This window comes from Colletes latitarsis, chromosome 8 (assembly GCF_051014445.1).
Source record: "Colletes latitarsis isolate SP2378_abdomen chromosome 8, iyColLati1, whole genome shotgun sequence".
Lineage (NCBI taxonomy): Eukaryota > Metazoa > Arthropoda > Insecta > Hymenoptera > Colletidae > Colletes > Colletes latitarsis.
This window is the reverse complement of record NC_135141.1, coordinates 14149405-14166823: the sequence shown is the minus strand read 5'-3', so window position 1 is coordinate 14166823 and position 17419 is coordinate 14149405. Positions and strand designations below refer to the sequence as shown.

Sequence of the window (17419 nt, the reverse complement as noted above, 5' to 3'; positions counted from 1 at the left end):
GTTCCTGCTATAACTACAACCTTCCTTATGAAGATACTTTAAACCCCTCTGTTTCAAATTATCTGGAATCCTGGAAGCCATTGGAGCTCCTTTTCCAAAAGAGCCATTAAATAAGAAGTTACAATTCCCACGATTTTTAATATACTTCCATGAAATAAATATTGTACATGCTTAGAACATGAATAAATGTATCTACAAAGTCTCAGTACAAAACAGTCTATCTATCATTAAAAAAAAATCACAAATGGGCCGTGCAATTGAGAGTCTAGACAGCAATACCTCCTTAATTTGTCGCTTTCTTATCACACAGAGCACAAACAAAAGAGAGATTTTATTTTTACACAAAACTTTAAATAAGTTATTTTTTGAAATGGTTGACGCGATATTTTAAAATCTAGTTGATCTATTGTGTTCAAATTTGAAACGAATCTTAAGAAAACATCTCTATGACTACTACTAGAATTGTACAAAAATAATAATATAATATTTATCATTTTATTTATACGCTGAATGCAAAAAAAGAAATAGGAAATTTAATATTTCAAGTTTAAAGTGCCGCCATTTTTTGATTCATCAAAATTTTTACTGGAAAGAGGTCAAAACCGTATTCATAATAATTAAAATGGTTTTTGTTTCATTCAGACTATGATTTTTCAAAAGGACAAAAGTTAAGCAGACTTCTACACCAGTATTTTTTGGTAAAAAAAATATCCTGTATTTTTAAAACTATAATAAATATATGTGCAAAAACCTAGAACTTTACAGTTTACTGGTTGATAAAAAAAATTTGAAAAAGTGAACGAAAAATCGACGTCTAAACCAAAGTATCCCTTTAATGTCACGTTGCACAATTTGCACTATTTGTTTCTTGGCAACTTGATTAAAAAACGAACATGTCATTGAAAGAAGCGCTGGTGCTCGAAAAAGCTCGATCCTAGCTTCTTTTATCCTTATATTGAAATTGTTTGTTTCTTTTAATGCAGTTTTTACGACCTCGCTATATCTCTTCCACCAAGTATACAGAGAGTTCCAGCCCTGCTCTAACGTTGGTAAAGAGCTTTGTGCTATGTATAATCATGTGCATTGCATACTTTGCTTCTCTTACTGGATATGAAATGTGATTCTCGATGCTGATTTCATAAAATTTTAATTTCCCAACATACATCATTGTCGAATAAATAAAATTTAATAGTATACCGAGTGATTCGCCAGATTTTACCACCTCAATTTATGTCATTATCATTATGTTCAGCAGAAAATATATCAGATAGCGTTAAATGGTTTCAAGGAAGACACATTATGATGTTAATAGTTATTCTTTTAGATGAGTACGTAGAAAACTTATGAAGATCATTAGTGTCTTTTTTTAAACGAGATTATATATTTCTTACTGCATCAGTCGATGCATCTTAGTATTCTCTATAAAAAAGTATTAATGAAATATTTCCAAATTATTGGATAAGACTTTGGTGGTTACATTAATTTTTCAACTAGATCACCTGATTTAATATCCCTTGTTTTTTTTATGGGGTTGAAAAATAGGACATACGTTGAGGCTCCAATGAAGAATCATATAATCACCAAATGTAATAACATATTCTTAACTTGTGAAAAAATAATCACCATCTGCGAGCTAGTGGGCAGCACTGTACTGTGTTCGGAGTGGATTGATATACTCCCAACAATTTTATCTCTTTTATGGTTACCTGCTGTTGTTGTGGGTGCAAATATAGTAATACTGATTACGTACAAAGTAAAATAATATTTTTGTCATCGTTAACGAATTTGTAAGGTATTTTGTTCCAATAAATAAATTCAACATAAATAAAATACATAATGTGAAAAAATCATTACTTTCACAATTTAGAAACTATAGCCATATAAATGGTCACCACATTGAGCTTTTATATAAATAACACCATTGCAACTGTATAAAGAGAGTCATGGTTTTGTAGGACTATTAAAATTAAAATATCCTCTAAACTAATAGTTTTTCGACATTAATAGATTAGTATTTTTCTATAGAGAATACCAAGGTGCATCGATAGGTGCAATAAAAAATATATGATCTCGTTCAAAAAAAACCCTAATGATCATCATAAGTTCTCTACGTATCCACCTAAAAAAATAACTATTAACATTATGATACGACTTACTTGAAATCATTTAACCCCATCTCAAATATTGACCACTAAGGCCAATAATAATGAGATGAATTCAGGTGCTAAAACATGGTGAATTACCCTATATACAGGGTGTACGGCCACTCCTGGGAAAAATTTTAATGAAAGATTCTAGAGACGTAAATAAGACGAATTTCAAGAATACCAATTTGTTGATGGAGGCTTCCTTAAAAAGTTATTAACGTTTAAAGTTCTACTCGTACTGAATTTTTTTCTCGAAAATACGCAGGATTTCGGGAGTATGTCTATTTACCAAAAATTATTGTAATTGACCCCCGCAACCGAAAATAATTTTTCCAGAACAATTTGAAATTTTTTAATTTTGTCCAAAAATTTGTCTACCTTTCGGAATTTTTTTCTCGAAAGTGCGTAAGATTTCGGGGGTATGTGTAATGACCAAAAATTATTATAATTGGTCCCTGCAATCAAAAATAATTTTTCCAGAACGATTTGAAATTTTTGAATTTAATTCTTAATAACTTTTCAACGAAGCCTCAGTGAAAAAATTGATATTCTTGATTTTCGTCTTATTTTGGCCTCTAGAATTTCCCATTAAAATTTTTCCCAGAGGTGGCCAAACACCCTGTATACATTATTATATGAAGTACCTATTCGATTTTTTCATTACCTTTTCGCATATATTTCGTAGAATGAATATGTTCGTTAACTTCTTTTTCACTTATCGTATTGTCTCTGCAATAAATGAAAACTAACAAAAACTGTACGTTACATAGAATCGAGTAAAAACTGCATAGAAAATATGTTGAATGTACAATGCAACCAATAAAAAAGCTAGCATGTTTTACTTAACGAGTAACTTAACATTACGTTACACATAATCCATAATTTTTAAATTAAAAGTAAAATATTCATTTAGCAACACCATTCAACATTATCGTATCGAATACAAATTCCTTCAATATATTTTCTTTTGTCAGAAAAAGAGGAAGTACATTGTAACCTCATACTGTACCACGAGGACATAAATATAAAAAGAAGATTTTTAAAAAGTTTACCAAAAAGGTTTCTCTGCAATAATCCTCATTGGAATCGTAATTAAGATGATCATCGACATCTGTAAATCACTTTATAGATTATTCGACTAGTTAACTGGAAAACAGGCATAGAGAATCCCATTCATAAATAAAATATTATGTATATATTATGTGTGTATATATATATATTTACATATATATATATACATACATATATATACGTATATACAGCGTGTTTCGTAACACGTGAGACCCATTTCGAAAGCTGATTAAACGCCTAAAAACAATAAAAAAGACCATATCAACGCGTGTCTTACTCGTTTTCGTTTATGAATTATAATGAATTTTATAAATAAAACAAACTCTTTGTCCAGCTCCCCCTACCATAAACCGCAGTAGTTCCTAAGTAATATGACTATTTGAATATTATTCTAATTCAGAAATGACAAATATGCCTTTGATATACGTATAAGCTTGCTATGTGTAATGCAAGTGAAGCAACACGTTTATACTTGAAATACTTTCCCAGTCGGCTAGACTTGACGAGCGAGTCCTCAATCATGTTGAAAAGAATAATGAAGACAGTACTCGAAGAATAGCAAGAATGGAAAATGCGGCACACGTGGCGGCGTGGAGAATTTTTTGCAAGAACAGCAATTAAAATTCATTACAACTTGTAAACAAAAACAAACAAGACACGTAATTAAACGACTTTTTTCATTGTTTTTAGACGTAGGAGCAGCTCCTGAAGTGGGTCTTGCACGTTGCGAAACACCCTGTATATGTACATTTATATATAATAATATGTATATATGTGTATATATATATATATTTTTTTGCTTTATGTAAATATTCAATATATTAATGTTTTTCGCAACGTGTTTACGTTAACTTTTGTTGCTTTGCTAAACAGGAGCTGGTGGGAGTATATGAATAGAGTTCCACAAGAATCGAAACAGAAAGCAATTTGCGTCGAATAAGTCTGTACAGAGGGTAAAGTAGTGAATAGTTTGGTAGTGGATGGCGAATGTATTGTCTGTTCACTACGCGTATCAGCCAGGTAACCAAACGCTTATATGTACACTGGAGACTCCTGGCCAGTTAACAGCCTAAACATCGACGTGGGCATCGTCTTCATTAATATCTGAAATAAAACATGGTTCGTATAAAATATTAATACATTCATATGATGTAATAAATATACTCCCGGACAAAAAGATAGCACACTTTAAAATTAACGTAATTTTTATTTATTTAACATTATGTTGGATCGATGAGATCGATATTGGTCTACGCGTTTCTTTTATGTAAGAATGTGTCGTGCGACGCTAGAGCCCCAGGCGGTGATTTTTGTCATCTCGCCCCATTCATGTTGTTGGCGCCATGAGGCCACGTGTTGTGCGCGATACGCATTGTGATAGTGTTCAAATATATTCTTTCATATAGACTAAACGATTATCACGATTGTGACCTTCCTGTCACATTACAACCAAGGTTTTGTTTTTATCCATTCTTGCAAAATACCTCTATAAACATACACAAATGAAAATTAATTGAATTTCTCCAGTCTATACAATTTTATTTAAAAAAAAAGAACTTTTAAGGCAGTGGGACAAAATGATAGCGCATTCAACTTAAAATTATGTATAACGATAAATCAACGAATGATATTTAATGCTTAATATCTTGTGGCTTCTCCTTTACATTTAATAACAGACATCATTCTCTTTGGCAAAGATTTATAGAGTTTTTTAATAGCTTTTCGCTTTAATTGCTCCCACTCATCTTGAATACATTTTTTTAATTCGACAATATTTCCAAATTGTCTGTCATTTCCATATACAGCTCGGGCAAGATTTCCTCAACAATTTTTAATAATGTTAAGGTCGGGTGACCTTGCTGGCCAATCCAAAACGCGAATTTTTTCTCAAGAAAAGTACTCTTTTACTACTTTTGTAGTGTGTACTGCGACATTATCCTGTTGAAAAATAAACTTCTCTCCAGCAATTCTGCTGGTGTACGTGTTTATTTGTTCCTTAATCATTTCCAAATACATTTTGCTATTCATTTTTCCTATTATAAATTTCATTTCCATTTTACTATAGTATCTGATACCGCACCAAATCATCGCATCACCACCTCCCATTTGCCGACGACTCAAAAACTGTTCCTCTTTTCGCATATCATGAAAATAGTAACTCAGGCCATCAGGTTCATCTAAATTAAACCTCTTTTCATCTGTAAATATTATTCTTCGCCATTTCTTTCGCATACGAATATTCTTTTCCGCAATGTGTAATCGATTCATCTTATGTTGCACAGTTAACCAAGACTTTTTCTTCAATTTTTGTCGTGTTATGTATTTGCATTTTTGTAAAGCACGTTTCACATTCTTTATATTAGTGTTTACACCAACACTTTGAGCAATTTGCCTGGCAGTCATCTTAGAATTTGATGCTGCTCTTAGTATTGCATATCGTTCCCAGGCATTTAGACTTTGCAGAAGTCCAGAACTCTTCTTTTTACCATAGTTTTCCGGATTTTTCAAGAAATTCGTTGTTACTTTTCGACTTCTATTCCTAATTTTTACTATTTTTGTCACTGAATATTGTTTTTCTTTCAATTTTATTATAGTGACCATTTCACACGTGTTCAATCTCTTTCCGCGACCCATTTTTAATAATATTTCGCCTTTTTTTAACAAATATACAACATGAAATAATATCACGGACGTTATTAATTATGTTCTGAGGTTGATGTTTGCAATTCGCAAGCTTCAGTGTAACTGGAAAGCGTAGATTTACCACGTGTGCTATCATTTTGTCCCGCTTGCAAACAGTAATATTTACATTTTTTGTGTTAGAATCCTGTTGAAGTATATGTTGTGGACGATATTTCGTAAATTGTATACATAAACATGCTCTGAGTTATCAGTAAAAGAAAATATGTATCTTAATCAGCTCTTAACACAAAATGTGAGAAAATATAAGGTGTGCTACCTTTTTGTCCCGGAGTGTACACTGGTGGAGAAAATGATAATGCAGCTAAAGATATTTGGAAATGAACATCTATTTGTACATTTTCGTAGGAAGTTAATATATGATAAAATAAAGTATTAATTTTGACATGATTTATCAACAAATATAGTAAACCATTCAGTCCATGTGTTATTTATGCAAAAATGAAGAAGAAATTTAACGTGGAATTAAATAAAATTATACTGATTTTTAAAGTTTTGGTAATGCATGGACTGCCCTTCGTTGCACCACTTTCATTATTTTTCTTAGTAAACTTCTATACAGGTTTTTTATATCATTTTGATCCAAGCTTTTCCAAGCTTCTAAAATAGTTGATTTTTAATTTGGGCATTGTATTATAAGACTGCCTAGCTTCATGTAATATTCCGCTTAGTTTACCTCAAACGTTCTCTATAATTTTAGGTCAGGAGACCTTGCAGGTCAAAAACCTTTATATTTTTCGCTTTAGAATAACTTTTTACAATGTGAGACGTATGCACAATTGTATTATTCTGCTGAAATATACTGGGTGTTCGGCCAACCCTGGAAAAAATTGTAATGGGAGATTCTAGAGGCCAAAATAAGACAAAAATCAAGAATACCAATTTGTTGATCGAGGCTTCGTTAAAAAGTTATTAACGTTTAAAGCTCCGCCTGTAGAACTGCAATCTGCAAGCAGTTGCGTACGCGTGATAGTGGTTCTAGCTTCGATTTTGATGAAACTTCGTACACTTATAAAGTAGCCAAAAATAATCGACACGTATTTTTTTTTAGCTGCGGTAACTCGAGTTTAAGGGGTGAAACCACCCCTTGAAGTTTTGCCTCGAAACGGCTATCTCGAAAACGGAAAGACATACGAAAAAATTGTTAATGGGCGAGGTTAATGGTTTCTTATGTACAATAACATGGTGTTAAAAAATTTAACAAAATACCATTTGTTTATAACAAAACAAAATTTATTAACTTAATTTTTCATTTTATTGAAATTTTCATAATGACAAAAAATGACGAGCATTTTATTCCAAATCCATTGGTATGTAACATTTTAAAATTGCCTCTTACAGTTTTGCAGATTTTTATGATTTACATCTTGCGCGTACATCCACTATGCTAGTAGCCGTTCTAACTTTGATTTTAATGAAGCACTATAGGCTTGCACTAAATTATACAATATAATTTTAAACTTAAATTTTAAATTTTAAACCGAAAATAATTTTTCCAGAACGATTTGAAATTTTTTAATTTTGTCGAAAAATTTCACACTTTCTCGAATTTTTTTCTCCAAAGTGGGTAGAAATTTGAGGGTATGTCTAATAACTAAAAATGATTGTAATTAACCCTCGCAACCGAAAATAATTTTTTCAGAACAATTTGAAATTTTTTTTTCGCCGAAAAATTTAGGCAGCTACGTCTTTGTCGATTTTTCTTAAATATTCGTTTTTAGTTTTTAATAATTTTGTTTGACACCCCACAGAAAAATTGCCTAATACTTTTTTATAGGTGCTCATGGGCTCTACTTCAGAAAAAAATTTCAATGAGATACCTTTACTATTGTAGGAGTTATGACCGTTTAAAAATTGTACCACTTTTATGAGGGTTTTCACATTTTACGGGATCAACAGGCAACTTTTCTAATATTTGTAGAACTTCTACATATTGTCTACTAAAATACGCGTTGATTGCTTTTTTAAACATTAAAATCCTTCAATCCATTCAGAAGTTACGATGTTTTAAAGATATGCATGAAATTTCAGGGAAGCATTTCTGGGCCCCATATTAGATTTTCAGTAAAGAATTTTTTTCTCGAAAGTGCGTAGGAATTCGAGGGTATGTGTAATGATAAAAAATGATTGTAATTGACCCCCATAACCGAAAATAATTTTTTAAGAATGATTTGAAAATTTTTTTTTTCATCGAAAAATTTCAGCACCTACCCGATTTTTTTTTCTCGAAAGTGGATAGGATTTCGAAGGTATGTGTAATGACCAAAAATAATTATAATTGACTCCCACAACCGAAAATAATTTTTTTTAAACGATTTGAAAAAATTTTTTTTCGCCGAAAAATTTAGGCACCTACCCTCTGTCGATGTTTCTTAAAAATTCCTTTTTCATTTTTAGTAATTTTGTTTGATGCTGTACAGAAAAGTTGTCTACTACTTTTTTGTAGGTACCCATGAGCTCTACTTCGGAAAAAAGTTTCATTGAAATATATTCACTATTGTAGGAGTTATGGCTGTTTCAAAATTGGACAATTTTCATTGGCTTTTTCTCATTTTGCGGGGTGAAGGACCAACTTTTCGAATATTTTTACGATTTGTACATATTTTACACTAAAATGCGCGTAGTTTGCTTTTTTAAACATTGGAATCGTCCCATCCGTTCAGAAGTTATGACGTTTTAAAGATTCGCATGAAAATTCGGCGAACCATTTCTGGCCAGAAATGATATTTTCGGCAAGGAATTTTTTTCTCGAAAGTGGATAGGATTTCGAGGGTATGTCTATTGACCAAAAACGATTGTAATTGTCTCCTGTAACTGAATATAATTTTTTTAGTATGATTTGAAATTTTTTAATTTCGCCTAAAAATTTCAGTATCTACTCGAATTTTTTTCTCGAAGGAGGGTAGGATTTCAGGGGTATGTGTATTCATCAAAAATTATTGGAATTCAGCCCCACAACCAAAAATAATTTTTTCAAAATGATTTGAAATTTTTGAATTTAATTATTAATAACTTTTTAACAAAGCCTCCATCAACAAATTGATACACTTGATTTTCGTCTTATTTTGGCCTCTAGAATCCCCTATTAAAATTTTTCCCAGAGGTGACCGATCACCCTGTATATCCCCGGACCGCAGGGCCCGAGGAGTTCAGAGTTGCCCAAAAAGTCTGCGGGTGTTAACGTCTTGTCGAAGAGTCCAAGTCCACTGCAAATTCCTTTATTCTTCATAGTTGAGTTCGGTGCGAGTTCAACGTAAATGAATAAACTCTTATAATATGAAAAGAACATTACTTGACCACCCGGATTCCAACAATCGTGTATTCATTTCGCATCAAAAAAAGGGAAGAAACTTATGGGACGACCTAATATGTACGTGTTTATAGGTTTATTTTGTAATATATGTATATATCCCTATTTTCTATGTTTTATATAGTTGTCTATTAAAGGAGAAGGTAGAATTATGAGATAGAGTAGAGATATGAGATACTAAGGTCTTGAGCCATATGCAGTACCGACATACATATAACGCAATGGACGAAAACGAAGTATTAAGATCATAGTAACATCATGGAGCAGTAGCCATCATTAGATACTGCTATTCTATCATTTTTCTGTTATTTATTTTGTAATTTTACAGAAAAGCAGGAAAGATATGTTTTATTAGCTTGTGGTGTCGCCTCCCATGCTCGCCACCAGAGGGCTCGCGCTTTCACAAGCGCTCGACCGACCCCCCTCCGTTGCTATACAGGGTGGGGCAGTAACTATTACCACCTCAAATATCTTCGAAACTGTAAGTTTCACAGAAATATTTGCTAAAGTAAATTGCACAGTACGAAGGGCGCTATTGGGTGGCGATAATAGTTTTTTTGCAGCTGGAGGTACTTCGGACATTTCAAGGTCACATCCATTTTTTTAAATGGATCGGTATGTTTTTGCTTCCGTATCACAATAGAGGATCTTAAAACGAGTTCAACGACCTATTACACAAGGTCATTGAAGGTCATAGAAAGTAGAGAAAGGCGATAATACTTACGGTTTTGGTAGTAAATGAAACATGTTTATAGTAGGTGTTTGAAATGATGACCATCACTGTCAATGCACCGTTGGATTCTTTTTACGATTGATTGACTTGCAAGTCTTACAACGTCAGAACTTATTGATGCACAGGCTGCAATAATTCGCTGTTACATATCGTGAGATGTAGTTGCTACTTCTTTGTACACTTTCTCTTTCAGTGTTCCCCACAGAAAGAAATCTAAAGGTATTATGTCTGGTGAACGAGCTGGCCACGATATTGGATTCGAAATTTTTCATCGAGTTCCCTTCGCGCAATCGATGAATAATGTGCTGGGCATCCATCATGTTGATACCACATGGTTTGTCGTGTAAATAAAGGTAACTCTTCTAACAAAAGACCCAATGTATCCTTAATAAAATTAGCATAGACGTTGCCATTGAAATTTCCATTGATAAAATAAGGTCCAATAATTTGATCACCTATGATACCGCACCATACATTCACAGACCATTGTTTTTGATGTTCAACCTGTCGCAGCCAATGTGGATTTTCCGCTGCCCATAAATGCACGTTATGCAAATTAACATTCCCGTGATTTGCGAATGTTGCTTGATCAGTAAATAAGACGGTATTAAAAAAAAGCTCATTGTTTCGAATCTGACGTATAGCCCATCGAGAAAACTCAACGCGATTCATGAAGTCGTTCCCATGCAATTCTTGGTGAAGACTAACGTGATGTGACGGTGCAAAATGCGAAGTACGCTCCTCCTACTAATGCCAGATTCGCGTTCAATTTGTCGCCAACTAATATGAGAATTTCTAGAGCACACCGATTTCCATTTCTTCGTTAATTACTCGTTTCTGGCGTTCACTTTTACGAATACTTAAACTACCGGTTTGCCTGAGTTTATCATACACATTTTTAAATGTTTGACTCGAAGGCTGAGACCGATGTGGATATCATTCAGCATACAAGTTTTTCGCCCTTACAGAATTTTGTTGGCATTCGCCATAAATAAGAAGCATATCAAGCTGCTCTTGAAACGGATACATCGTGCCGGATTGACCGATTTATCGATACTAATCTTATGATGTTTATCTTACTCTGCAAACTATTAAAGTGTCCTTCAAGCAGTGTTTATTTTCAGTGAAGTAAACGGTAAGCATTACGCATTCCTCTACTGTTGACAATACGTATGTTTCATTTACTACCAAAACCGTAAGTATTATCGCCTTTCTCTACTTTCTATGACCTTCAATGACCTTGTGTAATAGGTCGTTGAACTCGTTTTAAGATCCTCTATCGTGATACGGAAGCAAAAACATACCGATCCATTTAAAAAAATGGATGTGACCTTGAAATGTCCGAAGTACCTCCACCTGCAAAAAAACTATTATCGCCACCCATTAGCAAACATTTCTGTGAAACTTATAGTTTGAGGTGCTAATAGTTACTGCCCCACCCTATACATATACAGGGTGTTCGGCCACCCCTGGGAAAAATTTTAATGCACGATTCTAGAGACCAAAATAAGACGAAAATCAAGAATACCAATTTGTTGATGGAGGCTCCGTTGAAATTTTATTAACGTTTAAAGCTCTGCCTGTACTCAATTTTTTTCTCGAAACTGGGTAGGATTTCGAGGTAATGTGTATTCACCAAAATTGATTGTAATCAACCCCTGCAACCGAAAATAATTTTTCCAGAATGATTTGAAATTTTTAAATTTTGTCAAAAATTTCACACCTCGAATTTTTTTCTAGAAAGTGGGTAGGATTTCGGGGGTATGTGTATTCACCGAAAATGATTGTAATCGACCCCTACGACTAGACATAATTTTTTTATAACGATTTAAAAACGTTTAATTTCACCGAACACTTTCACATCTACTCGAATTTTTTTCTCGAAACTATGTAGGATTTCGAGGGTATGTCTATTGACCACAAATGATTGTAATTGACCCCCGCAATCGAAAATAATTTTTTCAAAACGATTTGAAATTTTTTTTTTCCGTCGAAAAATTTCACACCTTCTCGAATTTTTTTCTAGAAAATGGGTAGGATTTCGGTGGTATGTTTATTGACAAAAAATGATCGTAATCGACCCCCGCAACCGAAAATAATTTTTCCAGAACGATTTGAAATTTTTGAATTTATTTGTTAATAACTTTTTAACGAAGCCTCCATCAACAAATTGGTATTCTTGATTTTCGTCTTATTTTGGTCTCTAGAATCCTCTATTAAAATTTTTCCCAGGGGTGGCCGAACACCCTGTATACACTCCTCGAACGACTTCCCGATAACCTAGTCATCTAAGGCAGGGCCTAAGAAAGCCTTACTACTGATGATGAGTCCACTCATAGATGCCAGATTCAGCACCCGGTACGATACTCACACATGGCAGATCACGCGTACGTGAGCTCGTGGAGTTTCGGAAAGTCGACAAAGGCAAACTGACACATGCCCTCTTTTTCGATTATTCCGAAGCTGCCCGAAGTAATTTCGGTCCGCCTCGTGGGACTAGAGAGAGAAAGGCTCACATTTGCCTTCTCGCTCTTAACAACTGAAATCCGACCTCCCGTCTACGGCATACGATTTGGAATCTCGAGCCGTGATTTTCGACTGCCCAGGCATTTTTATTTTCCGACCTATGTAGGCGCACATAAGCAAAGTACCCATAATGGAAAAAAAATTTTGTAAAATTTATTTTACGGAAATACACGTTTTAAGACCCCCTGATCATATTTTAATTATTGAAAAAAAAGAAATTTTTTTTTATTATTCCTATGTATGAGTGTACATATGTATATTATTAATACGATTGAGTATAAATGGCTGAATGAATTTAAATGGAACTTTACATTTAAGTTTTATGTTCTCATTTCAAAGTCCGATTAGTCTTTGACTATAATCAGCCCATGGATAATAATGATTATATCTCTTGTTTCATAGTTGTTCCGATACATAGGCGTAATTTATAAAAGATCTTTTAAGTGTTTCATATAAATCTTGGGAAGAATTCAATTTTATGTAAGAAAAATTAAATAAACTTTTTCTTTATCTTCTCTAGAAAAGAAAAACTTAAATGAAATCTTATACATTACATGCTTACTTAAATCGCATTGAAAACAAGTACCACAAATGTTTTAGAATAATGTGCAAAATGGTTTTACTCGCAAAGGGTTAATTGAGAAATAAATGCTTGGTAATTAAAAACAGCAGTAAGCAGCTTAACCGGCTGGGATTTTCGCTAAAACAAATTGAAAACTCGATTCTAATAAGGGAAAGTTGAAATGGTACCCGATTTTGGGTTAAGTTTTACTGCAAGATATTATTAAAGTTATTACAGCACCTTATCTTCAAAAATAGAACCAAATTCACCAATAAGTGGTATGGTTTGAATGATGGGGTGTTTGGCTGTAAGTTCGAGCTTCTTTTGCTCTGCAGGTTCGAACCCTGCTAAAAGAAATCTTTTTTTTTTTAATTATATTTTAATCGTACACTAAATGTGACATTATATTTTTGTCTGATCTTCGAATATTTTTTTTTAAAGTTGAATTTACCAATTACATTTAACATGTGTTATTTTTAATATATGAAGTACATGAATCTGGATGGTATTTTTCGTAAAAACAGTCAAAACATACAAATTTTAAACATCACGTACATCTAATGAAAATTCTGTTTTCACAGAAATTACAAAATTTTGTATTTAACTCTGATGGAAAGGCCGCTTCATTTACATTGATATAATGTGAATGATTTTCGGATTTCGATTTACTTGTACCTCGTACTTTTTACCTTATACTTCAGGTAAAAAGGGATATAACTGGCTAAAACAGTTTTATGATAGTACCTGCTAACTCATGTTACTGTTCTAAAATGAAACGCTATGTTTTGTACCTTTAAAAATATTCGACTATGTCCTTTTCAAATTTAAAATCCAACCCATACTTTGTATCATACTGGCAAACGGGATCACTATTCCTTTGTTTTTAAACGGTTTGATGGTGGGGATCTCGTGACTATTGCTCCTATGTACATTAATCAAAAATTAATGTATCTACGAGCTCTTTTTTCATTACATTAGTTTAAACATTTCAATATTGCACATTGTATAATTAAATAACAATTTTTTACATTTCCCTCCTGATGGAAGAGACCACCACTTTCCCGTGGTTTCCATTGAACGGTATCGTGCACGTTATTAATTTTTATGGATCGATACAATTATTTTTTTATGCAAAATTAAGCCAAATCAAACATATAATATTTAGTTCGTCATAACAAATTGTTACGGTTAACTCAAAATATATCGAGGAAAATCATTATTAATTAATTTCCGCAACTATTAATTCTACTTTTCTGTTTATGTTATAAAAATAAGAACTCTTCTTATTGAAAAATGCCACAACGTGCACGATACTGGCAAAGAGTGGACTCTCATTTTAATTTATTAATTTTCAATCTTAAAGAATTTTGATTTTGAAAAATCGTATTATTAATATGCATATGTACGCTCATACATGGGAATAATAAAAAAAATTTCTTTTTTTTCAATAATTAAAATATGATCAGGGGGTCTTAAAACGTGTATTTCCGTAAAATAAATTTTACAAAATTTTTTTTCCATTATGGGTACTTTGCTTATGTGCGCCTACATAGGTCGGAAAATAAAAATGCCTGGGCAGTCGAAAATCACGGCTCGAGATTCCAAATCGTATGCCGTAGACGGGAGGTCGGATTTCAGTTGTTAAGAGCGAGAAGGCAAATGTGAGCCTTTCTCTCTCTCCTCCCACGAGGCGGACCGAAATTACTTCGGGCAGCTTCGGAATAATCGAGAAAGAGGGCATGTGTCAGTTTGCCTTTGTCGACTTTCCGAAACTCCACGAGCTCACGTACGCGTGATCTAGCATAGTGTGAGAAAGCACCTTCGGTGCTTTTCTGGCATCTCTGAGTCCACTAGCAGGCGCGGACGAAACGCGCCCCCTCCTTTCCTTTTCTGTCCTCCTACGAAATTCTCACGAGCAGCCCCACCCCCGCAGCGAAGCAGTGCCACAATTGGTGACCTCGACGTGATTCAATTGTGGTTCGAGGAGGATAGCAACAGAGGGGTCGGTCGAGCGTTTGTGAGAGCGCGACCCCTCTGGTGACGAGCATGGGAAGCGACGCCACAAGCTCATTCTTTTCGTCTTATTTTGGCCCGTAGAATCTCTCATTAAAATTTTTCCCAGGTCTGTCCAAACACCCTGTATAATACTAATTTCAAAAAGTGATACATATACAGTTGCTACGAAATAATGATTTAATTTTTAAACTGAAGAAAGAAAACGAAAGATTTTCTCGATTGTTTCGATACGCTGGATAAAATATTGTAGCAAAGGAGGACAGAATAGTGACTAAAGTAAAGTAAATTATACGCACCTCACCAACGGACGTCGCGAGAAGGTTGACGATCTTCTCATGCGGCACAGCTACGACACTTTGATTGTTGATCTCGATGATCCTATGGCCCACTCGAACGCCTCCTCTTTCGGCAATCCCGCCTCTCAATAGACTACATATAACTCCGTTCTGTACACTAAATCCTAATTGATACTTAGTGTCAGGTCGTTTGATTTTGACCTCGACGACTGGCGCGCACGGAACAACAGTTAACTTGACGACCGTCTGATTTTTCGAATTCTTGATGTAAGTTTGACAAGTAGAGAGAGGCAATCCAACTAACGAGACACCATTGATAGCTATTATCTGATCACCGATGTTTAACTGTCCACATCGAGCAGCGGCGCCAGCCGGCGCCAAATTAGCGATTACAACCGTTGGCAGCATAGAACCCCATCCAGACTCGACGATTACCACGCCCAGAATTTCCCCCTTCGCCTTTGGTACCACTACCTGCAAACATTCAATCAGAAAATTTCTTAATTTCGAACTGAAATCAGGTCGATAATGTGCAAAAGGTAAAAAGAAGAAATTATCCTCCGAAATTGCTTATGCTGATATTTCGTTATCATTTAGCATAATTTTGGTAAATGCTGCACTATACTCGTGTCGTAGCTGTTCCCACAAAGTTTAAACTATAATGTAAAATGAATTACCTCTTTCTGCATTTCCTTTTTGGCAAACATTTGTAGCTCGTCGCCAAATATCTCTTGAGAATTGAGTACCTCTTGGTAATCCATTTGTTTTACAAAACTATGATCCTCTATTCCATTCGCCTTGAGGAACTCCATGTAAGCTACTTGAAACGCCTGCCCGATGCTTTGTGCAATGAATCGAGCCTCTTCGCTTTCGAACACGTGACAAATCATCTTTGGGGTTCTGTTGATCTTCGGTGCTTCCTCCATTTCGTGCGGCACAAATCGTCTTCGTGCCATTAGCACCACTACGTCACCAATATCTGCTATGTAAGATATTGTTCTTAATGCGTGATCCATCATAATCTCCTTCAGGTCCGTATTCAAAACCATGATTTTCTCTGTCGAGATGAAGAGGTCAACTTCTGTGCTCGGTTGCGTTTCCCCATCCGGTGCCTGTGGGTACGTATTACTATTTTATTTCTAGCGTCCAAGTACCCGGAAAGGGTATAGCCGAATAAGGGGGTCAAATGTGCCCCCAAACCGAATTGAACGAACGATAGGTCATTCGATAGCTTATCCAAAAAAAACCATGTGTGCAAATTTTTAACTTGAAATCTCGGCCGTGGGGGTAGTAATGGGGTGAAAACGAAAATCATGTTTTTCAACAATTTCTCTTAACCTATTGAGTAAAAAAATGTAAAAAAATTCAGAGACACTTCGGGTACTGGGACACATATTTTGGGAGATTTTCAGATTTTTTGATCGAAGAACCAGGTAGTAAAAAATAAAAAACCGCAAAAAATGCCGAAAAATGCCAATTACGTATCGAAGGAGGCCCAGAACTACTTTTATACTTTTACAGTAAACACGTATTGCTATTACTATTATTCTCAATTTTTTTGAGATTTTTCATTTTGGTGCGCCGCAGTGAAAAAAAATAAAAACCGATTTTTTCCTCATTTTCTGCGTATTAGAGTAACTTACACGTTGAATTTTTATGCATTCTTCGATATACGAGTGTTTTGTACACTGTTTAATGTTTCTACACTAAGCAGAATTACATAACAATTGAAAGAAATAAAATAAACCAACCGTTGAGCGCAACATATCCTAAAAAATCAACGATGTTTTCAACAGGATCGTTGGCGCAGCGTTAGAGTGTCCGACTGTGGAACCACTGGAAGTTTTTTTACCGTAGGTTCGAGTCTCTCTTTGGGACTTAGAATTTTTTTTTATTCGTTATTTTTTTTTCCAAATTCTAACTATATAACAATGGTTTATATTTATTTATAAATATTCTAAAGGCATTTTACAAATATTTTAACCTAAAATATGTATAAATATAATTTTGGAGCGTCTTTGCGTCCTTATTTTTTTTGTCAACCACGATTATTGTTTA

At 34.1% G+C, this 17419-nt stretch overlaps 1 protein-coding gene across 8 annotated transcripts in view; it reads right to left on the bottom strand.

Annotated features, from left to right (window-relative positions):
* Positions 1-357: 357 nt before the first annotated feature.
* The window catches only part of LOC143344901 (uncharacterized), a 242653-nt gene continuing 225591 nt past the window's right edge, over positions 358-17419 (bottom strand). For 7 of the 8 annotated variants that reach the window (XM_076771491.1, XM_076771494.1, XM_076771492.1 and 4 more), the window contains 3 exons: positions 16039-16473; positions 15362-15835; positions 358-4322 (listed from right to left, as the gene is read on the bottom strand). In XM_076771491.1, coding sequence (XP_076627606.1) covers positions 4251-4322; positions 15362-15835; positions 16039-16473 — 981 coding nt within the window. In that variant the 3' untranslated portion in view covers positions 358-4250. The remainder of the gene's footprint in view (positions 4323-15361; positions 15836-16038; positions 16474-17419) is intronic. The other variant, XM_076771498.1, reaches the window with a different exon arrangement.